Source organism: Elephantulus edwardii, unplaced genomic scaffold, assembly GCF_000299155.1.
Source record: "Elephantulus edwardii isolate Elephantulus edwardi_28Jun2011 unplaced genomic scaffold, EleEdw1.0 scaffold00008, whole genome shotgun sequence".
NCBI lineage: Eukaryota > Metazoa > Chordata > Mammalia > Macroscelidea > Macroscelididae > Elephantulus > Elephantulus edwardii.
The window spans coordinates 62862-89952 of NW_006399758.1; the positions used below are offsets into that span (position 1 = coordinate 62862).

Here is a 27091-nt window from a genome sequence, read left to right on the forward strand (position 1 = left end):
GCAGAGCATCTGGTGGATTTGAACCGTGAGCCACTGGGATTGTAGTTGCAGCTCCTTGCCACTAGGCCACCAGAGTTCCCCTAGTTTCAATTGTTTTTCTATTTTCTATTTCATTTATTTCTGCTCTAGTTTTTATAATTTCAGTTTTTTTAGAGGGTGTCGGGTTTTCTTGCTGTTCTTGTCCATCTATCTTGTAAGGGTTTTTCATTTCTTCTGTCAACCCTTCACCTTTCCAAGTATGGTATTCTTTTCCAAAGAATAGCCCTACCTCACAATATACCCTAAATTTGTGGAACAAAGCTTCATGATCCTTGCCTCAGAAGATGACTCTAATTGTACTTTCCCAAGGAATAAATGTTTGTTCTTTTGTCAGTCCATAGAATATTCAGTGCTCTTCTCCAACAGCACAAATCAGTCATCACTTCTTTTGTTAACGTTGTTCAATGTCCAGCTCTCAGATAAATTAGCACATGATTAGAAAGACTATGGTTTAATTCAAGTGCACCTGAGTCTTTAACATCATTATCCTTCAGGACCTTTGACAGCAGGCTTTTCCAATGTAATATGTCTCCTGGTCTCCTGACCTTCTGGCTGCTGGTACCGAGGATGTTGATTGTAGATGCAAGTTAGATGATATCATTTATAATTTCAATCTTTTCTCCATCTATCATGATGTTGCCTATTGACCCATTGTTAAAGATCTTTGTTTTCTTGATGTTGAGATAAAATCCATATTGAAGGATTTAGTTCTTGATCTTCTGCAGCAAGAGCGTCACTCAGGTCCTCACTTTCAACAAGCAAGTTAGTGTCATCTACATAGCACACGTTACTGATGAGTCTTTCTCCAATCCTGATGCCACAGTTTCTTGAATGATTTGCTCAGTATCCCTTGGCCAGTGTTACAGTATAAGGCTGAACTGAAAAACATGCAACCCTTGGTTTTGTTGCAATTTACCACTGATTTGATTCTGACTCATGATGACCCCATTTTCACAGAGAAGAGCTGCTCCATAGGGTTTTCAAGGTTGTAACCTATAGGAAGCGCATGGCCAGGTCTATTTTCCCACATAAAACACTTGCTACAGAAGATCAGAGATCACAGCCATTGATAAGGACTACATCTCAACATCAGGAAACAAGAATCCTTACCACTGGACCAATAGACAACATCGTGATGGAGAAGACTGAAGTTGTCAACTGTGTCATTTTACTTGGATCCACAATCAACACCCATGGTAACAGCAGTCAAGAAATCAAAAAACATGTTGCATGGGGAAAATCTGCTGTCATGGACCTTTCTAGAGTGCTCCTGTTGTGTGCTGTTGAGTCGCCTGTGACTCATAGCAACCCTGTGTACAGCAGCTCTGAAGCCTGCCCTGATCCAGTCTCACTGACTCCCGACACACCTATCCCGATGACCCCAGTTTCTGTGTCAGTCCATCTCATCTGGGGTCTTCCTGTCCTATGCTGTCCCTTTTACCCTCTGAGCATGATGTCCTTCTCCAAGGATCAGTTTCTCCTGGCCACATGCCCAAAGTATGTGAGACAAAGCTTCAAAATCCTAGCCTCCAAGGAGAAACTTGATTTTACCCTCTGTAAGACCTGTTTGTTCTCTTGGTGATCCATGGTGTATTCAGTACTCTACTTCAGCTCAGGTGTGCTCAAGAGCCATAGTCTTTTCAGTTGCAACAGAAAGGCTGATGCCTGGAATCATGGTTTTAAAGAAGAGTTCTGAATATCCTGCGGACTACCAAGAGAACAAACAAAGTGGTCTTTTTGGAAGTGCAGCTAGGGTACTCTTATAGGCAAAGATGGTGAAACTTGATCTCATGTGACCAGTCTTCGGAAAAAGATACTATGCTGGGAAAAATGGAAGGGCAACAAAAAAGAGGAAGATCCTCAACAAGGTCAATTGACGTAGTAACTAACAATGGTCTGGAGCCCATTGGAGGTCAGAGGATGGGGGAGGATAGGCAAAGTTACAGTCTTGTTCATAGGGTAACTATGAATCATGGTCATAGTCAATGACACCTAGCAATAAAAACAGCGTTTTCCCCAAGAGTGAGCCCTGGTTGTGCAGTGATTAAGCATTTTACTTGAGTTGGCTACTAACCAGCAGTGTGAACACACCAGCCACATGACAGGAGAAATGTAGTCTGTTTTCATAAATGTTACATACTGCCTTGGAAACTCCATGGCCAGTTGTATCTTTCTTTTAGATAGAGTCACTATGACTTATAACTTACTTGGTGGAAATGAGTTTGGTTTCATCTGTTGCCTAACCATTTGTTCCCTCATGAAATGTGCCAATGTGTTTTGGATAGGTGTTTACAACTTCTTTTCTTTTGTTCAGCATTACACACTTCCTTAGTTTTTTCCGGAGATTTTGGTTTGCTCGTATTTTTGCGGAAGTCACTAGGTATCGAAGAAGTAAGTTGAAATTTTTCGTTTTACTTTTCTTATACTTTTGTATTAATGACTCCTATGCTTAATTGTACTTACCATAATATATCTACTTCTCTTGCTGCAGTTTCGAGATTGTAGAGAAGAAGTCCTGAAATTTTTATATGTCTTCTTAGATAAAATTGGCCAGAAGGTTACGCCTTATGCTCTTGATATCAAGGTAAGTAGGCTTGTGTTAGAAATGAAACGGGTATTTTCTTTCTTTCTGTTTTTGTTTTGGTTGAGTTTGGTTTTTGTTTTGTTTTGTTTTTAGGAAGAATAGTTTTAGTTGTAATGGGCTAATAGTCAAAAAGGTTTTGGTGGAATAAGATCTATAATGCCTTTTACAAAGGGCCATCATAAATTGTTGGATTGTTAAAATTGTGGCAATATTATGAAAGACTTTAGAAGGCAGTTTTAAAGCCTCTGCCTGCTGGGTGAAATTTATTTCCTATGTCTAAGTACTGTCTCAGAGAGTAGTCTTAAAGTGCAACTTTAATGAGTCCCCAATTCTAAATGACCTGTACCTGCCTTGAGTTCCCCAGAACAAACCCAGGCTGCCTTCTAAGTTCCTATGGAAACAGCATAAGTTGAGGGTTTTTTGGTATACATATTCGTATTTTGAGCAGGCATCATGTGCCAAGGTATATTGTTCTTACTTGTCTTAACTTCTAGTTCTTGTGAGCTAAGAGTTGATAAACAAGAACATTTTCATGATAAAATAATTTATAAGAAAATATTTTAGAGATTTTGTTGAATGCCATTAAGTTACCTTAAACTCATAGCAATGCTGTACAACAAAGATGAACTGCCTGATGGAGTTTTCTGGGCGGTGATCTTTATGACAGCATTTCCTACAAAACCATTTGTTGTTGTTGGTAGGTGCTGTTGAGTGCAATGCTGTGAACAACAGATCTGAACCCTGTTCTATCCTGTGTTACCCTTACCATCTCTAACATACTTGAGCCCATTGCTGTAGTCATTGTGTCAATCTAGCTCATTGAGGGTCTTCCTCTTTTTCTTTGACCCTCCACCTTTCTAAGGAAAAGCCTCTCCTAGCAACGTGCCCAAAGTATGTAGATAAACTTCACGAAGTTTGTGAGACAGAGCCCTTGGTCTAGCAGCAGAGTGCCTCCAACAGACTCCTTCATGGGTGTGATAGTAATTATCTTTCTTGTTATGTTCTGTTGAATGTCTGTGACTCATAGCAACCCTATGTACAATAGCTCTGAACTCTGCTATATCCTGAGCCAGTCTCACTGTCGCCAACACACCTACCTCCATTACCCCAGTTACTGTGTCAGCCAGTCTCATCTAGGGTCTTTCTCTCCTGCACTGTCCCACCATCCTTCCAAACATGTTGTCCTTCTCAGGGACTGGTCCAAAGTAATGTGAGACCGCATCAAAATTCTTGCCTCCAAGGAGCAGCTTGGTTTCACCCTTTGCAGGGTAAACCTGTATTTTCTCTTTGCAGTCCATGGTATATGTTCAATAGTCTTGTCCAGCACCACAATTCAAAGCATCCGTTTTTCTGTCATCCCTAGTCATTGTTCAGCTTTTTGATGCATAGCAAATAATTATCCATAGTGAAGACCATGGCCTGAGGTAGGTGCGCCTTAGTCTTAGTCTTGGGACTGACATTGCATTTCGGTACTTTGGAGAGGTCCCTGACAGCAGCTTTCCCCAGAGCAGTGTGTTTTCTGATTTCTTGACTGCTAGTACCAAGAGTGTTGATTATGAAGTCAAGCTTGTTAACAGTCTCAATCTCTTCATCATTATTATAAAATCTATTACTGTTGTTGTTTTTAGGTGCTGTCGAGTCAGCTGCAACTTAGTGACCCTGTGTACAGCAGATCTGATCCTGTCTCTATATTATGCCCTCTTCATGATCTCTGATATACTTGAATTCACTCTTACAGTTTCTGTATCAATCCATTTGTTGAGGGCCTTTGTCTCTCTTTGACCTCCACTTTTCCCAGCATGGTATCTTTTTACCAAGGACTAGCACCTCTTGACTACATGCCTGAAGTATGTGAGATGACTTTCCACTCCTTGCCTCTAAGACACACTTTACTTGTGCTTTCTCCAAGACTGATTTGTTTGTTCTTTGGGTAATCCCTGGAGTATTTGGTATTCTTTGACAACCCCACAACCCAAAGAAATCAGTTCTTCTTCTGTCACTCTTATTAATTGTCCAATTTTCAGATGCATAGGAAGTAATTGAAAAGACATGGTTTGAATCAGGTGCACCTTGGTCTTTAAAGTGACATCACTGCTCTTTTGGCCTTTTTTTTGAGAGATCTGGTACAACCCCATTGTGACACTTTTTTCTTTTCTTTTTAATTCAGCTTTTTAATAGAATATGTTTTACAAGGATTGGGACCATGAACACATGTATATGAACACAGTCAGATATTACCTAAATGGATGTTATGTAGTCCATGACAGTAGAGTTTTATTTTTTATGCCTAGTCACTGAAAAGAGTTTCTAAATGTCTCTGTAAGTTTGTCCTCTCTTTCCTAATGACAAGTGTTTTTGTTGTCATTAGAAGCTGTTGATTTAACTATGACTTGCAGCCACCCTATGAATAGCAGATCTGAAGCCTACCCTATCGTCGGCTATCCTCACAATCTCCTCATGCTCAAGTCCACTCGTACAGTCGAAGTCCACTGTTACAGTCACTGTGTCAAACCGTCTTGTTGAAGGTCTTCCTCATCTTCTCTTAACCTTTCTCAGCATGATGTCTTTTTCCAAAGATTTTCCCCTCCTGACAACGTGCCCAAAATAAGTGGAACAAAGTTTCACCTCCTTGCTGCTAAGGAGTAACCTGATTGCACTTCCTCCAAAATGGGCCTGTTTGTTCTTTTGGCAGTCCATGAAATAGTCAACACTTTTCTCCAGTACCACAAGTTCAGAGGCACTGATGATTCTTTTGCCATCCTTACTCATTCTCCAATTTTCAGATGCATATTATGCAAACTAAAGTACCATGGCTTAGATCAGGTGCACCTTTGTTTTTAAACTAACATTGCTCTTTAGCACTTTGGAGAGTACTTGGACAGCACATTTTTTCCAAGGCAACTTGTCTTGATTTCTTGACTACTTCTACCATGGATGTTGACTGCGTGTGACACATTTATTTCTTGACTGCTGCTGCCATGGGTGTTGATTGTGGATCCAAGTAAAATTAAATCATTGACAGAATCTTTGTAAGTTACAAAATATTTTCTTGTAAATTATGGCTTTTCTTTTTTAAAAGTAGGCTTTCAGTTTGCTCTCTTAGCTTGTAATCTTATTTGTAATTTTTAGTATTTTAAAAAATTATCTCTGTCATAGCATTAACTTTGTAGAGTATTTGACCATTTTCATAGTTTTTTAATGCTAAGTTTATTTTTTTGAGTATTTAACGAAAGAATTAGATTTTGTCTTTAATACTTTGAATGATACTGATATTATCTCCTTTCATAATCTAGGATGCTTGTACTATTGTATATACAAAAGATAAAGCTGCTAAATGTAAAATCCCAGCCCTCGATCTTCTTATTAAGGTAATTTTATGTGTATATGTTTATGTATTTTTTATTCTACTTGCTGCTATTTGTTGTTATATGCCATTGAGTTGGGACCAACTTATAACTGACCCACCAATGAGTTGGTCACGTGGCCAGGAGAGACCGATCTTTGGAGAAGGAGTCATGCTTGGAAGGGTGGAGGAACAGAGCAGGAGGGGAAAACCACGAAGGAAATGGTGTTTTTTTTAAAATTTATTTTATGTGTGTACCGTCAAATTGGATCTGACTGGCATAGGAGGCGATTGTTCCTCCCTCTTCAGCAGAGCATCTGGTGGATTTGAACCGTGTACCTCTGGGATTGCAACCATGAAGGAAATGGATTGATACAGTGACTGGGGAAATTGGTGTTGGTGTGTTGGAGTCAGTGAGACTGGCTTAGGACAGGGCAGGCTTCAGAGCTGCTATACAGAGGGTTGCCATGAGTTACAGGCGACTTGTTGACACATAACAATAACAACAATAATGACACTGTAAAAGTAATAAGAGGAGCATGGGGATGACCATATCTGACTTCCACTGGCTTCACAAGGGAGAATTGTCCCCATCCTCAGCATCCACAGCACAAAAACATGTCAGACATGTCTGCCACCCTCCTGCACTGCTTTCTACTAATTCCAACAATCTTACCGCTCTCCTGGGTCCAAATCCATTACAGTAGCTCACAGGGCAGGATGATTATGATATTTATTAGGAAAGTCAAAGACTGTAATTGGGTTGATAACAGGATGTATTCACTCAGGACAGATGCTGAAATGTGTTCACAGGTCCCTTAGCCTTCGGCTTCACAGCTTCTGACCAGTGTTACAAAGCTCTTACTCCTGCTGCTTGTGGCTCTTTTCCTCCCTCTAGCCCTCCAACAAACTTGGACAAGTTTCTAGCTGGTTCCATGGAGTAGCATTCCCTGGGTCAGCTCTATCTCATATCTCATCTCTGGTTCTTTGCTGCAGTGGCTGCTGTTGCTGCTCTTGTAGGCCCAGGTCTAGGTGGCACAGGAATCTTCGAGCATCAAGGATACCCACTCTACATAGTCTGCTTCTTTGCTGGTAGTGATATTCCCAGAATTTGCTGCTGAACCTGCTAACTTTAGTGGCAAGACTAGCCATTCAGTACCCTGAAGATAGGTTAATATACACTATTTTCATATTCTTCCCCATTTACATGGTAAAGTCAAGGTTGAAGTCAATAGCTAAAAAAGCCATTTTGAACAAAAAAAAAATCCCTTAATTTCACAGTTATAAATGGGGAAGATACTATCTTTCACTTTTGAGCAGCTGATTCAAAAGCTCAACTCCTTAGAAACTACGCTAATCAAAGTCTATTGCATTTAACATGCAATTATTACATTTAACATACAATTAAAAAACCTAACTTTTTGAGGTTTTGTTTGGGGGCATTGAATCATATTGATGTAAAAATAAAATATAGGTTTTCAACCCATCACCTACCAATTCCTTGGTATTTTGTTCTCATACCTCTCTGGGAATAAGGATTGTGAGAGACATGAAGAAAAAATAAGAAATTTGCTACTCTTCCATTTATCACCTGTATATAAAACCCTTGACATTGGGAATTGGTGTGTATGTTGTATGAAAATAGATCTTGGGACACACCCTCATTTGTAATCATTTCCACCTTTATCTGTCATTTAGATTTTTTTAACTTCCTTTGGGTCCTGTCCTACTCTTAACATGTGGTTTGCTATGACTCCGAATAGACTTTGACATTAGCCACCTTTGGTTTTTTAATCTAGTTGGTCCTTGGCTTGAAGACCTTTTAGTGAATGACTCATATTTTTATTGTTTTTTTTGGGGAAACAAGTTTGGACCACCTTCCCCTTTGTAAGCAGGGCCCTCTATACTTAGCTGAGATTCCACCTCTGAATAATCTTAAGAGTTTCAGGAGGCTTTTGTAACTTCTTTTGAGCACATGTCCACTCATTGCATATACAAGCATTTAGAGAGATGGAAAACCTTTTCTTAATTCTTTTCCTTATTATTGTTGATTGCCTTCAAGTCAAGCATGACTCACAGCAACCCTACGAACAAAAAGCTTGAAGGCCATCTGCAACAATCGACATTTATGTAGTTCATAGAATTTCCAGAGGCATTTCCTAAGTAAATTCTAATTTATATTCTTATAATTTCTTCAGACATTGAGAAGTTCTAGACTCATGGAAGAGTTCAAAGTTAGAGAATTATTTAGCAAATTCTATGGAGAACTTGCTATGAAGACAAAAATAGCAGATACAGGTAAGACATTTTATTTATTTGTAGTTTTTTATTTTTGAGTGAAAGTGAGACACACTTTAGAGTCATTGTAAGATAATTGAACAAATTGATGTAACTTTTCCCCCTAGTGGAAAATTCGGATTTCCCATCAAAATGTATTTATGTTTTATATTGTAATACTTTCTGAAAATAAACCAAAAGGAAAATAGGTAAAATTATATGCAGTGACTTCTGTTTAAAAGACTTCTGTTTATGAAAGTTTTAATTTTTACAGAATTATTTCTTGAAATAAAAACACAGCAGATTATATGTAAAAGTTAGTTTGCAATAACAGATTTGTATAGAACCCATATGGAAAATTCCCTTATATAAAACTAGTTACTTTGTATGACTTACTGTGAATTACTTTTAAACTAAATGGGCTTTTAATTTCTTTTTCTTAATGAGACCTTCATTTTATCTCTTTTTTTAAAAATTTAACCATTCTTTCATCTGTATCTTTTTTTCCAGTTTTAGAGAAAATTTATGAGCTCCTGGGAGTGTTAGGTGAAGTTCATCCTAGTGAGATGGTAAATAATTCAGAAAAACTGTTCCGAGCCTTTTTGGGGGAATTGAAGACTCAGGTATTACTTTGACTTACTTCAGCTTTAGCATAGGATATTTTCAAACACTGGGATTGGTTTTTGCTTTTAATAATATCTTCTTAAAACTTTCCTTTCAGATGACATCCACAGTGAGAGAGCCCAAACTACCTGTTGTGGCAGGGTGTCTGAAGGGTTTAACTTCCCTGATGTGTAACTTCACTAAATCTGTGGAGGAAGGTATTACCTTGCCTTACATAATATTCTTTTCTGTTGTTAATAAGTCATGTTTTTTTGTTGTTGTTGTTTTTATTATTATTAAATTTTATTAGCTTTAATGAACATTTACAGAGATTTTGGATTTTCATTCATTCATTGTTGCACTGTTTTCTCTACCCTCCTCCCCAGTTCGTTTTTCTCCCCCCCCCCCCGAATGTCTGTTTTAATTGTCCAATTGCCACAGTGTTTGTCAAAGCCAGTTCTGATTAATCTCCTTTGTCAGTGTGTTCTTTGCCATTCCCTATCACTCCTCCCTGAGAGAGACTTCACCCTGATTCATAAGGAAAAGGAGATGGCGTATTCTCTTAGCTACTTCCTGCTGAAAAGGGACGCTGTGGGTTTCAGGGTGAAGATCTTCTCTCACTACTCTAAAGGGCCCCTTTGGCAGGAGGAAACACATAGACTATTATGGAGATTGATTTTGGAATTGAGATGCACTGTTATCAATAGTGCTTAGCCATACATTTTCATATCCTTGAAGATGTATCATGGAAGTGTTGCAGCTTAGAAGACACAAATTTAACTAACAAGTTAAAAGTACATGAGTCAAAAATTAAAAAGCAATAATATTCCAAGTAGAGGTTCTGATAGTGGCACAAATCAAGTTACAGAGGGAAGGTGGTTCTTACAATAAAAGGCCTATAGACTAGCACTTTGTCTATTATAGTGTAGAGGTTAGGAACCACAAGATGTAGAGGCTCAGCTATGTCATTTATGGTTCTGAAGTCCTGGAGCAAATTCCATCTACCACTGAGTTGTTTTACAACTCGGAATTTCGCATGCAAGGTAGAGGTGAAGTAAGGAACTGCTTATGAAGTTTTCCGTCCATTCCAACAACTAAGAAATAGTGAGAAGAGTTGGGACCTCCGAAGGTTTTTAGGACCAATTAGTAGGCTCTGTGTCCAGGAGAAAATGAATATACTTACCAGTAATGTTAATGCTCACCCACGGCTCTTCTGGGAGGATCTAAATTGTTGAAGCGTCCTCCTTTGTTTCCAGCTGGGAGCTGGGGCCTGTCAGTCCTGTCTGCCACCAGGACCTGATGTGGGCCACCTTGGCCAAGTGTCCTTCAGAGCCACACTTAAAACAAGTGAGTGGGAGCTTCCTCTCTACTCCCTTGCCTATCTGTGGCTCTGGTCTCTGACACTGTCTACTGAAGTGGCCCAGCTTTCCACAGTGGAAGCAATTCTGACCTCCTTTATTACCTTTGGGTGGCACTGTATATGAGTAAGACTTCCTTTTCCTGACACAGGCCCTAAACTGGCAGCAATAGCTGCCCCAATAATTTTGGCCATTCTCTGGTCTTTTCTTTTCCCTCTAGATCCCAATTGTTAAAAGAGGGAAAAATTTAAGCAAATGTATAACAAATAATTTTGAACATTATAATCTTTTAAGCTTAAGGATAGAAGTATTAATAATATCATTTCCAATCGAGAGATACATGTTCCAATGCAGTACCTATTTTCCATAGATGGTTTTGGTAAGAGTAATATTGTAAATGTGGATACATTTCCACTATTCCTCCTCCATGCCACGATATAGTGTTACTGGCTTGAGCAGTTATAAATCCATTGCCATCCTTACTCTAACTTAATTCTTTTTTTTTTAATTTAAATTTGATATTAATTTCAGTGAAAATTTACAGAAGCTTTGGATTTCCATTCATTCATTGTTGTAGATTTGTCCCCTCCCAGTTAATAAGTCATTGTATGTCTTCAAGTCAGAACTAACTCACAGTTGCCTCTCTAATATGTTTTCTTTGACAGTTAATCGCACAGGAAGAGTTGCCCATCTTTCTCCTGTGAAGCCACTAGTGGATTCGAGCTATTCTGAGGGAGTGTAGTGATAGGTCATTGTAGGTTAGTTTTACATTTTAAATTATTTTTCTACTTTACTGTGAAAATATTACACACCTAAACATTTCCCAGTACAGCAAGTTTCACAGTTACAATTCAATGACATTTATTATGGTTTTCATGTTGTAGCCCTATTACTGCTCTTTTTTTCCAGATTTTCCACCACTGTTAAGATAAATTTGATGCCCTCAAAACCAAGCCTTTCGTCATCCTTCTCATAACTAGTAACCAAACCTTCTTTGGTGTGTATATTTTTCATATATGTGCGATCAGACAGTATTTGTTCTTTTGTGACTGACTTAATTTGGTCAGCACAAAGTTTTCAAGGCTCATCCATATTATGGCATGCGTCAGAATTTAATTTCTCTTTACTGATGTGTGGTAAATTGGATCTATATGCCACATTGTACAAAGGGGCATATACATCTACTGGAATATACACAAAAAATAGGTATATGTAAATGCAGTACCCTAGTTACTACTCACCCAAGAATGCTGTAGAACATTATCTTTGTGGACTGTGTTTTACCATTTGTCAAAAGAGACAGCATGGGGACATCTCTATCTGACCTCTGCCAACTCTTCTGTTGATACAGTTGCCCCCATCAACATCTACACATAAAAGCAATTTCTGTGAGGTCAGACATGTTTTCCACACCTCCATACCTCTTTCTACTAGTTCCAGCACCAGTCCAACTGCCCACTGGGTCCAGTATCTGTTGCAGTATGCACACTTTATAGAACCATCCTCAGGATTATGGGGTTTATTCAGGTTGACCACAGGACGGCTTCAATAGTGTGCTTACAGGCCACTCAACCTCAACCTTTAGCCTTGCACCTTTAGGCTAGTGTTACAAAGCTCTCTTAGTTCTGCCAGTTAAGCCATCTCTCTCCCAGTCATCCAGCGAGCTTGGATGAAGGCTTGTGGTTCTGATTCTGTAGGGTAGCAATCCCAAGGTAAACCCTTCTTTATGCTGATTCTCTGGTGCAGCTACTGTTGCTGGTTCTATGCCCTCATCTGAGTGGCAGAGGAATCTCTGACCCCGAAGGAAGCATGCTGCATTCTCCGCTTCTTTGCTAGTCATGAGATTCCCCCTAAATTTCTGCCACTGAAACTACTTAACTTAATGTCAATACTAGCCAGTCCCCTTGTGGATTGCATTTTGAAAAAGAAAACTCTTGGCACCCTATCAGTTGGCCTTGTCATTCCAGCCACCCTCAGGACTGTGGGCCCAAGATGTTAGGACCACCAGTTCATTCCCTCTGGATGTTTGGCTGTAATTAAGAAGTACACATAGCTTTGCCTTGTCTCTGCTATGTACATGGACATATTTGTGGCATATAATAACATAAATGTAGGAATTGTACACTTTTTTGGCAAAGTCTTGCTGAATGAGAGTTACTAATTTTTAGGTTATTTGTCATCAAATTGGAACCAACCCATAGCTGTTTTTGTGGTACTGTTAGATGCTGTCAAGTCAGGTATGACTCATAGCAGTTCTGAACAACAAAGATGAACCCTGCCCTATCCTGTGCCATCCTCATAAACTTTGACACTCATGAGCCCATTGTACTGTCACTGTGTCTGTCCATCTCACTGAAAGCTTTCCTCTCTTTCTCTTACCTTCCAACTTTCCAAACATGATCTTCCCTACCAAGAAATAGCTTCTCCTAGCAACATATCCAAAATATAAAAGATGAGCTTTACCATCTGCCTCCAAGGAACACTCCAGCTGCACTTTTTCTAAGACATATCTGCTCTTTTGGCAACTCATGGGATATTCAGTACTCTTTCCAACACCACAACTCAAAGGCATCAATTCTTGTCATCCTTATTTATTGTCCAGCTCTCAGACACACATAGCAAGTGATTGAAAAGATTGTGGTCTGAATCAGGTGCACCTTAGTCTTCAAAGTGACATCATTACTTTTCAGTATTTTGGAGCAATCCCTGGAAGCAGATTTGCCCAATGAAATATGTCTCCTAACCTCCCAACTGCTGGTACCAAGGGTGTTGATTGTTGATTCAAGCAAAATGAAGTCATTAACAACTTCAGCCCTTTTTCTATCATTATGTTTCCTATTGGCTTAGTGCTGAGGATTTTTATCTTCTTGTTACTGAGGTGTAATCCATATTGATGGCTGTAGTCCTTGACCTTCTGCACCAAGCATTTGAAGTTCTCCTCACTTTCAGTGAGCAAAGTGTGTCATCTGTATAACATATGTTGTTGATGAGTCTTCCTCCGATCCTGAAGCCACATTCCTCTTTATAGAGTCCAGCTTCATGAATTACTTGCTCAGCATACAGATTGAATAGCTGTGGAGACGGATATATCCCTGGTGCACACCCTTCCCAATTTTAAACCATCCAGTGTTCCCTTGCTTTGTTCAGACAACGAATTCTTGGTCTAGGTATTGATTCCATATGAACACAATTGAGTGCTGGGATTCCTATTTTTCACAGTGTTGGTCGTAGTTTGTTGTGAGACACACAGTCAAATGTCTTTGCATAGTTTATAAGACACAGATAAACATTCTTTTGATATTTTCTTCTTTTAGCCAAGATCTGTCTAACATAAGCAGCAATATCCTTGTTGCCACAGCATTTTCTAAACCCCTCGTGAACTTCTGGAAGTTCCCTTTTAATGTACTGTTTTTCTAGCTGTTTTTGGTGATATTTTGATTGTGTGTGGTATTAATGATATTGTTCATTAATTTCCATATTCTGTTCTATCACCTTTTTTGGGAATGGGAGCAAATATGGATCTCTTCCAGTCAGTCAGAGAGGCAGCTGTCCTCCAGATTTCCTGGCATCCAGGTTGTGTCTGTTAATTGACACTAATATAAAAGGAAGACTAATAAACAATGTTAATTGGATCTAAAAACCCAACTCCAGCAGATTGTTAGAGGTTATAAATCATGCAGGAAGAGATTTCCTGTCTTTCTACCTTAGAGTACCAGGTAGATTTGATCTCTGCTCCTTGATCCTGTTTTTATTCGGTGCTGACTCTAAGTGACTCTGTGAACCCGTCCTGTACCATCCTCATCATCTCGGACACGAGTCCATTGCCACAGTCACTGTGTAATGCTTGTTTGCAGCTGTTGCATTTTTGAGTGACTTCCCATCTGAGTTCTACCTCTAATATTATAGCTACCTGCATTCTTCTGTTGTTCATAGGGTTTTTGAAGACCTGTTATTTCAGAGGTAGATGACCAATCCTGCTTCCCAGTCTCTCTTAATTGAAGAGCTCTGCTGAAAGCTGTCCACCATGGGTAACCCTGCTGGCATTGATGGCATAGCTTTCAGCATCACAGGAAACCACAAGTCACCCCCCTATGGCCAACTGACAGACCAATGTTGTACTGATAACAAACATAGGCTGTTCTATTTATTTAGTTAGTCTTTGCTGTTTGTACTTTTGTTCGTAAGTTCATTATCGTAAGTGTGGCCTTATGGAGTTGCCTATGCTTTTTCTTCTAAGAAGTTCACGGTTTGCACATTTTAAATCCTTAATCCACTCTGAAATTTTTTATATGTGATTCATAGATTCCATTTTCTTTTTCTGCATGTGGAAATAAAATGTTCCCTCTGTTGTTTGTTGAATAGACTTTTTTCTGAAACAAATGAACTTAGCATCCTTATAAAAAAAATCAGATACATGGGTTTATTTTTGGGCTTTCATTTCCTACATTATATTTTTAATTTACCATGTTTATGCTACTTGACTCTGCTGGCAGGTAATACTATGTATTGTTCTTTGTACTTAAAGAATAATGCTTAATAGTAGTCATACCTTGTGCTAAGGAATATCTCTCTAGGTATTTTAGAAGGAAAATTTTCATAATGACTTTATAAATAAAACATAATATATATGTTATGTTATAACATATAATACACTTTGCTCACAGTCACACAGTTGGTACAGTAGCAGAATGTTGTTGCTGCTGTTTTCAGGCTGCGACTCACAATGACCCTTTCTCTGTATAACAGAGGGAGATCTTGCCCCACTGTCCTCCATCCTTATTGCATCTGTTGTCCTTAGGTTGATTACTGCAGTCACTATATCAATCTATCACATTCAGAGTCTTTCTTTTTCAAAGCCCCTATTTTTTAAAACATGTTTCCCTTCAGAGACAGGTCCCTCTTGATAATATGTATGTGAAGATTTGCACAATGCAACAGGTTTTTTATTGTCTTGACTGCTATTGCCTTGAATGTTGATTGTGGATCCAAGAAAAGTGAAATACTTGACAACTTAAATTTTTCTACATTGTCAATCTTTTTTTCAGCATCTAGATAGTATTTAAAGCTGTGAATATGATTGACCTAGTAAAAAGGTATACAGAGAGGATTGACAAAGGGTCTGTCTCATTGACCTAAAGCTGACACGATGAAACACTATACAGTGGGTGGCCTTGGCGAACACAAGTGTATTTACCTCACAGTTCTCGAGGTCCTGAGTCTGAATTCTGAGGAAGAGCAGGGCTGTGGTCTTTCTTATCTCTGTCAGTTTTTGAAAGCCCTGAGTGTTTCTTGACATGCTTTGTTTGTAAACATATCTCATGGCCTGTGGTTTTCCAGTTAGTGACCCTCTAAGACAGCACTTGGAAGAGATTAGTATTAGAGACCATCCAGACCATGTTTAATTTAGCTGATTATCTATGCATCAAAACCTAGTTTCAAACTAAGTCACATTGACAGTTATCAAGGTTAGGAGATCAGCCTTTCTTTTTGGGGGAACACAAGCAGAGTCTGAGAAGAGACCATCTCTAGGAGAGGTGGTGGCACTTCCTTGCTCTGAAAGGATTCTGAATGAGGGAAGGGGATAACTCTCCATCTAAGTGAGAAACCAGGCAAGCCCGAGTATTAGCAGGTAAACCATTATTCAGATGGAGGCAATCTGAAGAAAACCTTTCCGAGAAACCCGGAGACATAGGATAACAAAGAAACTGAGTGCAGCTGATAAGAGGAGAATTTAGGTTTTTAGAAACATATACAAAAGCATGCTTATACAATAGCAGGCCACTAAAGATGGTGAGGTCCACCCAAGGAGTCACATAGGTGGATGAAGAGTCAGGGTCTAAGGCTTTGAGAAGATAGTACTGTTCCTGCCACTGGGCGTTCACACTTGTCCTTATCCATCTGACTTCCTGGCTGTGGGGTCCACCACATGCTTGCCAGCGACCAGCACACAGTATGTGCTGCCCATGCCCCTGTTTCTGCCCATTTATATTTGCACTGTTACTTTCCATTCGAATGACCCACTTCCCAGCTCTTGCTTATGATTTTAGCCCTGATTTAAATGCTGCCATTTTTGTAAAGTCTTTCTTAAACAAAATGAATCTCTTCTGTATTCTAAAGCACTGTCTTTCATTTGTATTATGCTATCTGGGAGCTCAGATGAACTTAGCCCAAAAGCAGGCAGTTTGAGTCCACCAGCTTCACCATGGAGGAAAGAGGATCAGTCTCCTCTTGTGTGATTTCCAGTTTCTGAAAACCCTCCAGAGGATCAGCTTTTGTGAGAAAACAATTTTAAGAGCAAGGGTCAGTGGGATAGTGGGTTTTATGCTAGTCTGCTAATAAAAATGTGTCTACCGGTTGTTCTCTGGGACAAGGATGGACAGTGAGTGTGCTTGTATTAAGATTACAGTGTTGGATACCTGATGAAGGGTGGCCTTGAGTCAGCGTTAACTTGATGACTGTGGATGGTGGGCTTTAAGGGCAAAGATGTGAGGACAAAAACACCATTTGTTTATAGTTGGAAATGGATGAAAAACTGGTGGTTGATTTAAACAACAAGCTATAATGTAAATTAGTTAGGTTAGAAAAAGCTTTTTATTTTTATTTGTATTTCTTATAAAAATGTGATACTTACATGAGAACATTAATAGTTAAAGAATACTTTGAGCATTTAGTTCTTTATTGATTCTTGAAACAACCCTAAAAGAAGGTACGAACAGTCCCCTTTTAGAGAAGAAAATAAATGCTAGCAGCTTATCTAAGAAAGCTTGTAAATGATGACTGGGAGGTTAGACCCATGTCTTCGTTATTTCATAAAGGAGCCCTGGTGGCAGAGGTTTATATGTTGGGTTGTTAACTGAAAGGTTAGCATTTAGAACTCACCAGCCGGTCAGTGGGGTGAAGATGCCAAAGTTTCCTCCTGTGAAGATTTACCACTTTGGAAACCTGATAGAGGGTCTCCAAGAATCAGAATTTTCTCAATGGTATTAGGATTTTCTTTCGGTTTTCTCTGTTGATTCAGATTGCTCTTTTTGCTTTCTATAGCGTTGTTGTTGTTGTTGTTGTTATGTGCCGTCGAGTCGCTTGCAACTCATCGTGACCCTATGTACAACGGCCCTAAACCCTGCTCTATTCTGTGCCATTCGCACTGCCTCTGACACACTCATCCCAACTACCCCAGTCACCGAATCAATCCACCTCATATATGGTCTTCCCCTCTTGTGCCATCCCTCCACCCTCCCAAGCATGATGTCCCTCTCCAAGGACCTGTCCCTCCTTACAACATGTCCAAAGTATGTTTAGATGAAGCCTCAGAATCCTTGCCTCCAAGGAACAGCCTGGTTGAACCCTCTCCAGGATGAATCTGTGTTTTCTTGGCAGTCCATGGTACATTCAGTACTCTTTTCCAGCACCGCAGCTCAAAGTCATCAGATCTCCTTCTATCCTTCCTAGACATTGTCCAACTCTCTGATTCATATTAAGTGATTGCAAAGACCATGGCCTGTATCAGACGCACCTTAGTCTCCAAGTCTCCAAAGTGACACCATTGCTCTTCAGTACTTTGGAGAGGTCCCTACCAGCAGACGTTCCCATCGCAATACGTTTTTTGATTCCCTGGCTACTGGTGCCAAGAGTGTTGAGCCAAGCAGACTAAAGTTGTTAACAATCTCAATCTCCTTTGCAAATCTCCAGTTAGTGGAAAGGCTGTCCAGTTGTAAAGTTGTCAGTGTTTCAAATGATTCTGTTGTTAAGATTTGTAACAGAGGCTTCTTTTTCTTATTTTTTTATAGACCCCCAGACTTCAAAGGAGATTTTTGATTTTGCACTGAAGGCAGTTTGCCCTCAGGTAGGGTGGCTACTAGTCTAATTCTTTTGCAGTTGAGACCTGTGATGATGAGAGACACTGATGGTGATTTCTCCCCCCTTCCCCCCCCGACATAGATTGATCTGAAGAGATACGCTGTGCCCTCAGGTAAGATTTTGTCCTTAATGAAGGAGTTTTTCAATTACTAAGTTTTTTATTTTATTAGTTTATTAGTTTCAAACAAATGATTAAGTAAAAATAAGTATTTTACCATTGTGATTTTTACACAAAAGTATTTACTGGGAACCTTTTGGACACTGCAAAACTTTGTTGAGAGAGTCACATTTAGGTGAAATTTTTTTAAAAAAAACAAAAACAAAACTTGTGTTGAGAATGCAAACAGCAAAATACACTCATTCAGTGGTTTCTGTTTGTACAATTCAGTGACATTAATTACATCCCTGGGGTTGTACGACCTTTCTTGCCCTTATTTTCTGAGTTGTTCCTTCCCCTGTAACAGAAATTCACTGGCCTCTCAGGTTGTTGTTGTTGTTGTTGTTATGTGCCGTCGAGTCATTTGTGACGCATAATGATCCTATGTACAATGGCGCTAAACCCTGCTCTATCCTGTGCCAATCGCACTGCCTCTGACACCCCCATCCCGATTACTCCAGTCACTGAATCAATCCATCTCATACAGGGTCTTCCCCTCTTGCGCCGTCGCTCCACCCTCTCAAGCATGATGTCCCTCTCCAAGGACCTGTCCCTCCTTGCAACATGCCCAAAGTATGTCAGACAAAGACGCAGAATCCTTGCCTCCAAGGAGTAGTTTGGTTTAACCCTCTCTAGGATGAATCTGTTTGTTTTTTGGCAGTCCATGGTAGGTTCAGTACTCTCCTCCAGCACCACAACTCAAAGGCATCAATTCACCTTTTATCCTCCCTAGTCATTGTCCAACTCTCTTGCATAACAAGTGATTGCAAAGACCATGGCCTGTATCAGGCGCACCTTAGTCTCCAGAGAGACACCATTGCTCTTGAGTACTTTAGAGAGGTCCTTAACAGCAGACTTGCCTATCGCAATACGTTCTTTGTTTTCCTGGCGGCTGGTGCCAAGAGTGTTGACCGTGGAGCCTAGCAAACTGAAGCTGTGAATAATCTCAATCTCTTCGCCATCCATCCTGATGCTGCCAATTGGTCCAGTGGTGAGAATCTTTGTCTTCTTGACATTGAGCCTCAATCCATATTGGAGGCTGCAGTCCCTGACCCTCTGCAGCAAGCTTTTCAGGTCCTCCTCAGTTTCAGCAAGCAGGGTTGTGTCATCTGCATAACGCAGATTGTTGATAGATCTTCTACCAATCCTGACGCCACAGTTCCCCTCTTAGAGCCCAGCTTCCCTGATAATCTGCTCTGCATACAGGTTGAAAACGTGTGGAGACAGGATACATCCCTGGCATACACCCTTCCCAATTTTGACCATGCAATGTTACCCTGCTCTGTTCTGACAACTGCTTCTTGGTCCAAGTATAGGTTTCACATTAGCACGATTAAATGTTCTGGGATTCCCATTCTTCTCGGAGTCAGCCACAGTTTGTTATGATCCACACAGTCAAACGCCTTTGATAATCAATGAAACACAGACATTCTTCTGGTATTCCCTGCTTTCAGCTAAGATCCATCTAATAATAGCTACAGTATCCCTAGTCAGGTTGTTGTTGTTTAATGCCGTCGAGTCATAGACGACTCATAGCGACCCTTTGAACGAACAGCCTGAGCACTGTTCGTACATAAGAGTTTCCGGAGGCAAGCCATTTTAGAAGTGGATGCCGCTCCTGCTTCCAGGCTTGATTTAGTTGGGAAGCTCCAACTGACTGGACGAGATCCATATTTATTCCCATTTCAAAAAAAGATCATCCAACGTAATGTGGAAATTATCAAACAATATCATTAATACCATACAGAAGGAGAATCCTGCTGACGATCATCCAAAAATAACTAGTCAGGTTAGGGTAAATTAATTTTAGGCAAATTATTTAGGGCATCTTCATCTAAATAAATGCCCTTCCTGCTTCTGCACCTCACTTTGGGATTTTCGGGTCCCACTTGCCAATTCAAATGGAGGCTGCTCAGCTCTCTACCTGGATCCCTGGATTACTATATTGTAATGTTAGTAGACTCAGAGTACAGATTGAGCTTTGACACAGAATGGCTTCTTTCTTGGTTCTTTGTTTGGGCTTATATTATCCTTTTCAAGTATGAAAAATTTGTGGTTACAGCTAGTTTACGCTTACTGGCCCTGCATGCATCCCAGTTTAGCACCTATCTTCTGGACAACTACACATCTTTATTTGAAGTGCTTTCGAAGTGGTGTGGTCATATCAATGCAGAACTGAAGAAAACAGCACATGCTGCCCTGGAGGCCTTTCTGAAACAGGTACTATTTAAGTTCAACATTCTTAAAAAAAATATTTCCCACAAACATGCACAAAAAAATTCCAATCTTTTGTATATACATTTGAATGAAAAGCATAACTCAATCCAGCTAGTAACTTTTGTAGTATTTCAAGAATAGTGCTTCAGGATTAGGGTTAGGACCTCAGAGCCAAAATGAAGAGGGATGAGAAGGAGGAGGAGGAGGTGAGAGGGGGTAGAGGCTGGGACATCTCAATCTTCCTGAACTCTGGTACTTTTGCTGAGTTGATCTCTCCTTGTTTTGATTTGATCTTTAGCTGATTATCTCAAACTAATAATCCTGAGCGTTTCTTCATATTTATTGGTCATTTGATTGTCTTCTTCAAAGTGTCTTTTCATGCTTTGTGCCCATTTTGTAATTGGATTGTTTGGCTTTTTCCTAATGAGATGTAGGAACTTTCTATAAACTTTAGAAATCAGTATTTTACCAGATATGTTGTTGCCAAACTTTCTTCCCCCAGTCTTTTGGTTCCCTTTTTTTGCTCTAAGAAGTGCTTTGATGTACTTAGGGATTTACTTTTCAGAATGTTTCAGTCATCTAGTTTATCCTCTTCTGACTGTACCTTTTCATTTATATTTGATTGTCTGTTTGTGCCATTGATTTAATAAAAGAGGGAGCCATAAGCTATGGCTCCTGAATGTGCCTCTTTTTTTTTTGTCATTTTTGTAAAGTTTTAGGTTTTACATGTAGCTACTTGATCCCTCTAGAGTTAATTTTTTTAAAAAAAAATTTTGTTTTGTGATTTTAATTAGAGTTTTTTGTGTGTGTTATGTGAGGTGTGGATGAATCTTGTTTCAATTTTCTGCAAATAGATCACCAATTTTGCCAGCTCTCTTTTTTAATGAGGCTGTCTTTCCCCCATCTCATTCCTTTGTTAAAGACCAGCTGTCTATAAGTGAATAAGTATACTTCTGAGTTCTCAATTTTATTCCACTGATCTATGAATCTGTTGTTCTACCAGTACTATGTTGTTTTGATTACTGTGTCTGTATAGTAGTTTTTTAGATCAAAAAGCCTAGCACCATTTATTACAGAAACTGTTTGTTCCCCACTAAATGAACTTTGACTTCCTGTCAAAAATCAGTTATCCATGAATGAATGGATTTCTTTCTAAATCTTTTTTATTCCACTATATGTCTCATATTGAACTAATTCCTTCAGTTACATTTTTCACAGTGATTCCCCATTCTCTTCAGCTGATTTCTGGTTGGTTTATTTCTAGTACTCCTTGTTCCCTTCTCATCTCTTCAGTAATGTAATTTTTGATGTTTTAATATCATACACATTTTTTAATAAATGGGCAGTACCATTTATTTAGTGTTAATTTTTTGAAACTTTAGCCCCAGAGATAGTTTGAGTGTAAGGTATAAAGAGTTTGTCCGAGTGCTAGTCTTAGAGAATCCTCTAGCTACAATGGTTCATTAAGTTTGTACTTTTCAAATAGTTTAGTTCTTTGTGATGCTGTGCTCTTCAGTCTATCAGGGTGACCCTGATCAGAATGGCCAGTAGTGGTAGCTGGGTAACATCTAGCTTCAGTCATTTTGTAGATTATTTGTAGTTTGTGTAGACTGTTTAATTGTCCTGTAGACTGAGTCTTCCTTCAATCTTTAGTCTTGTTTGTAGACTGATTCTTCCTTCAATCTTTTGTCTCATTGATTCTCTTTTGCTCATAGTAGAGAACAGCATTGTATCCTAGGTGGTTGCAATATCCTATATTTTAAATAATAATTGGAAGGTGCTATGAAGACCCTCAATGAGATGGATTGACACAGTGGCTACAGCAATGAGATGAAGTATATCAGAGATGATGAGGATGACACAGGATCAGATAAGCTTCATCTGCTTTCATACGGTCCCTATGAGTTGTACTTGACTTGAGGGCACTTAACAACAACAATAACATATGTAAAAGGACAACCATGAAAATCTTAAGTAGTGGCTTTGATTGAGATTAGATAGTGTAGTCACTATCTAAAAAGGCATTCAGATGTAGATTGTTTTTCTTCCCCTGTGTTTGAGAGCTTTCTAGATTCTTTTCATTCTTGTCCTGTCTGGTGTTTGTACCAAAATTAAAAATGCTTTCTTGAACACTGGTGTTAGTTTTTGCATTCAGGGTGTTGTAGGTAGACTTTATGTCATCCAAACTAGAGGTCTGCTTGATTGCAAAATGCTTTGCCCTCATGTCACCTAAATCAAGCTGTGTAGTTTGTAGCTTGTTAGATTTTAGAATTATTACTTAAAAACAAGGCACTTTGTGTTTCTTTGTGGACTGTTATTACTGAGAGCTGATTTTGCTGAGTAGTGCAGTGCCCACACTGTATGTGGCATCCGAGGTCACTGAGCCCTGCATATGTACAACTTCAGGTTCAGTTGACCCCTACAGCTGTGATTTGCTTGATCCAAAAATACTATTTTATACATACTTCTTCTCACATTTATCCAGCCTCTTCTAGTCCCTTGCTCTGTGAGAGTCAGGACCGTTTGATAATGTAGCCTTTTTCAAAGAAGCAACTTTCATGGTATCGTGACCAGAGCATTTTACTGCTAATCAAACTGCAGCCAGTTTGAACTCAACATCAGCTCCATAGGCCAGTAGATTCTATATGGAGTTAGAGCCTTTGAAATCTTATCTGTGGGCAGTTCTGCTCTGTCCTGTTTGGTTACTGTGAGATGGAATCAAGCTGATGGTAGTGGGTTGGGGTTCCCCGCCCCCCGCCCCCACCCCCAAGAGGTATTTCTGAAACTTATTCAGAAAGCTTATGGAAATACAAGTTCTCTGAGTAAAAGCAATTGCATGGAACTGTAAGGACACTTTAACAATGACCTAAACAAATCTAGTTTTTTCACAAAGGGCCCCTGGTGGTACAGTGTGTTTGAACTCACCATCCACTTCATTAGCAAAGAGACCAAGCAGTTGTAAAGGCTAGAGACTTGGAGGCCCCAGAGGATAGTTTTCTTCTTTAATACATGGTTGCTATGAAGCTAAATCAATTTAAGAGCACACAGGCTTTTTTAATGTTTGTCTAGATTTTCTTGTTTTGCTATTAAGTATTTATTAAAATATATTAAAATTTATATAAAAATTTATTAAAAATAAGCATTATGCAATTACAGGTTTCTTTTATGATTGCAAAAGATGCAGAAAGTCATAAGAGTGCACTGCAGTACTTTATGAAGCAATTTTATGAAATCATCAGAAATGTGGATTCAGGCAGCAAGGAGCTATCCATTGCTGTTCGTGGATATGGACTTTTTGCAGGGGTATGGCTTCATCATTTATTCTTTGATAATTTTGTTTTCATTTGATTTTTAAATTAGCTGTTTATTGTACTTTAACATTTTAAACTTTTATCATTCTATTTTATTTTACTATTAATATTGGATGGTTTTGTCAGTGCTTACTATAGCAAAGATTATTTCTATATATTACTGCAAGTTTTCATAACTTTTACAAGCTGTTACTACATTTTGTAGATAAAATGAGACCCAGGGGCATTAGGTAACTTGCTAATGGGTAAACAGTAACAATCAAATCTTTTTTTTTTTTTTTAATTTTAATGAAAGTTTACAGAGATTTTGGATTTCCATTCATTCATTGTTGCACTTTTCTCCTTGCCCACCCCTCCCTACCAATTCACTTTACTTTTTGAAAAGTAAAAGAGAAAATTCTTTTATTGTTATTCAATCCCTCCCCCCAAGTCCACTCCACTATGCTACCTTTGTAACAATCATAGCAATAATATCTAATCATATATCCCTTTTAAACAGTTCTCACCCCTGTTTCAATGCAGTATACATGATTTATCCTGTCTTTCTCAGTCTCCCCCTAAGCCCTATGTCAGTCCTGTTTTATAGCAGTGGCATTAAGCCGTATTTGTCTTCTTGTGACTGAGATATTTCACTCAGCATAATGTCCTCCAGGGTCACCCATTTTGTGATATATTTCATGAGTTTCTTGTTTTTCGATGCAACATAGTATTCCATTGTGTGAGTATACCAGATCTTCTCTATCCTTTCCTTTGTTGATGGGCACTTGGGTTGTTTCCAATTCTTTGCTATTGTGAACAGAGCAGAAATAAACATAGGTGTGCATGTATCTGTTTGGGTGGCAGTTATGGTTTCTTTAGGGTGTATTCCCAGTAGTGGAATTGCTGGATCAAATGGTATTTCTATTAGCAACTTTTTGATAAAGTGCCATATAGTCTTCCTTAGTGGTTGCACCATTTTACACTCCCACCAGCAGTGAATAAGGGTTAAATTTCTCCACAACCTCGCCTGCATTTGTTGTTTGATGTTCTGTTAAATTTTGCTATTCTTACTGGGGTGAGATGATATCTCATAGTTGTTTTGATTTGCATTTCTCTTAGAACTAGGGATTTTGACCTTTTCTTCATGTGTTTGTTTGCCATCAGAATGTCTTCTTTAGTGACGTGTATGTTCATATCCAGTGCCCATTTTTTGATTGGGTTGTTTATCTTTATCTTCTTGTACTCAAGTATTTTATAAATTCTAGATATAAGTCCCTTCTCAGACATGTCATTACCAAATACTTTTTTCCCAGTCTGTAGCTTCCTTTTTTACCCTGTTGGAGAAGTTTTTGGATGTGCATAGGGATTTGATTCTTAGAAGGTTGTATTCATCTATTTTATCTTCTCCTGGTTGTAGGTTTTTTCAGGATGCTTGGAAGACTGTTTATGTTGTGGATTAGGACTTCTAGAGTTCTTCCAAGCTTGTCTTTACTGAAGTTTATAGTCTTTGGTTTTAGTCCTAGGTCCATGATCCACTTTGACTTGGTATTTGTTTTTGGAGTGAGGTGTGGATCTTGCTTGAGTTTTCTGCAGATTTCCAGTGTTGCTAGCACCATTTGTTAAAAAGGCTATTGTTTCTCCACTGGACTGATTTCATCTCATTGTCAAAAATCAGTTGATGGGCTGATTTCTGTATTCTCAGTTCTATTCCATTGAACTATATGTCTGTCATTGTACCAGTACCACGCTGTCTTGACCACCATGGCAATGTAGTAGGATTTGAAATCAGAGAATGAGATGCCTCCTACCTTGTTTCTTTTTTTAAGGAGTGCTTCGCTTTTTCAGGGCCTCTTTCCATTCCAGATAAAATTGGAGATAGCCTTTTCCAGCTCATTGAAGAATGGGATTAGGATTGGGATTGGGATTGCATTGAATGTGTAAATTGCCTTTGGTAATATTGTCATTTTCACAATATTGAGTCTTCTTATCCGTGAGCAAGGGATATTCTTCCACTTCTCCAGGTCTCTTTTTGTTTCTTGTAGTAATGTTTTGTAATTTTCTTTGAATAGATCCTTTGTGCTTCTGGTTAGTTTTACTCCCAAGTATTTAATCTTGTGGTTAGCAATTGTGAAGGGTATTGTTTTTCTTAGCTACTGTTCTGTACTCTCTTTGTAGAAAAATCCAGTTGATTTTTGTATGTTGATCTTGTATCCTGCCACTTTGCTGAATTGGTCAACTATGTCCAATAGTTTTTTTGCTAAGTCTTTAGGGTTTTCTAAGTATACTATCATATCATCTGCATGTAGAGATAATTTTACCTCTTCTTTACCTATTTGGATAGTTCTTATTTCCTTCTTTTCTCTTACTGCTTTCACTAAGACTTCTAATACAATATTGAGTATGTTCTGTTCTCAAAGGGAATGACTTTAATCTCTCTCCATTGAGAACAATGTTGGCTCTTGGGTTTGCATATATACTTTTTACTATGTTGAAGAAATTCCCCTCTAATCCTATTTTCTTTAGTTTTTTAATCAGGAAAGAGTGTTGGATTTTGTCAAAGGCCTTTTCTGCATCAATTAATTAGGATCATGTGGTTCTTGGTCTTTGCTTTGTTTATATGATGAATGACATTTATTGTTTTTCTTATGTTGAACCATCCTTGCATACCTGTTATGAATCCCACTTGGTTATGATGTATTATTTTTTTTACGTATCATTGGATTCTATTGGTCAGGCTTTTATTCAGGATTTTTGCATCTATGTTCATAAGAGATACTGGCCTATAGTTTTCTGTATTGGTGGCTTTACCTGGCTTTGGTATCAAGAATATGCTTGCTCCATAAAATGAGTCTGGGAGAATTCCATCTTTTTCTTTTTTCTGAAACAGTTTATGCAGAATTGGTGACAGTTCTTCTCTGAATGTTTGATAAAATTAACTTTTAAAACCATCCGGTCCAGGACTTTATTTGGCTGGAAGTTGTTTTATTACCTTTTCAGTTTCTTCTTTTAATGAGTCTGTTCAGGTCAATTTCAGTTTCTGTCAGTTTAGGTAGGTATTTGTCCACTTCCTCTAGGTTTCCATATTTGTTTGAGTATAGTTTTTCCATAATATTCCAATGTTAGCCTTTTTATTTTAGTTGGTTCTATTGTGACATTGCCTGTTTCATCTCTTACTCGGATTATTTGTGTCTTTTCCTTCTTTTGTTCGTTTTGCTAGTGGTTTGTCAGGTTGTTTTTTTTTGCATAAACATTTTTTAAAATTTATTATTAATTTCAATGAAAATTTACAGAGACTTTGGATTTCCATTCATTCATTGTTGCACTTTTCTCCCCTCCCAACCTTCCCCTCTAGCACACTACCCTCTT

The 27091-nt window shown here is 38.8% G+C and overlaps 1 protein-coding gene across 2 annotated transcripts in view; it reads left to right on the plus strand.

Annotated features, from left to right (window-relative positions):
• LOC102847508 (DNA-dependent protein kinase catalytic subunit-like) overlaps positions 1-27091 on the plus strand; it is a 309905-nt gene that overhangs the window by 7651 nt on the left and 275163 nt on the right. For both annotated transcript variants that reach the window (XM_006880417.1, XM_006880418.1), the window contains exons 2-11: positions 2354-2430; positions 2531-2623; positions 5917-6003; positions 8165-8264; positions 8754-8866; positions 8965-9064; positions 17992-18047; positions 18143-18173; positions 20281-20438; positions 23592-23738. In XM_006880417.1, the coding sequence (XP_006880479.1) occupies positions 2354-2430; positions 2531-2623; positions 5917-6003; positions 8165-8264; positions 8754-8866; positions 8965-9064; positions 17992-18047; positions 18143-18173; positions 20281-20438; positions 23592-23738 (962 nt within the window). The remainder of the gene's footprint in view (positions 1-2353; positions 2431-2530; positions 2624-5916; positions 6004-8164; positions 8265-8753; positions 8867-8964; positions 9065-17991; positions 18048-18142; positions 18174-20280; positions 20439-23591; positions 23739-27091) is intronic.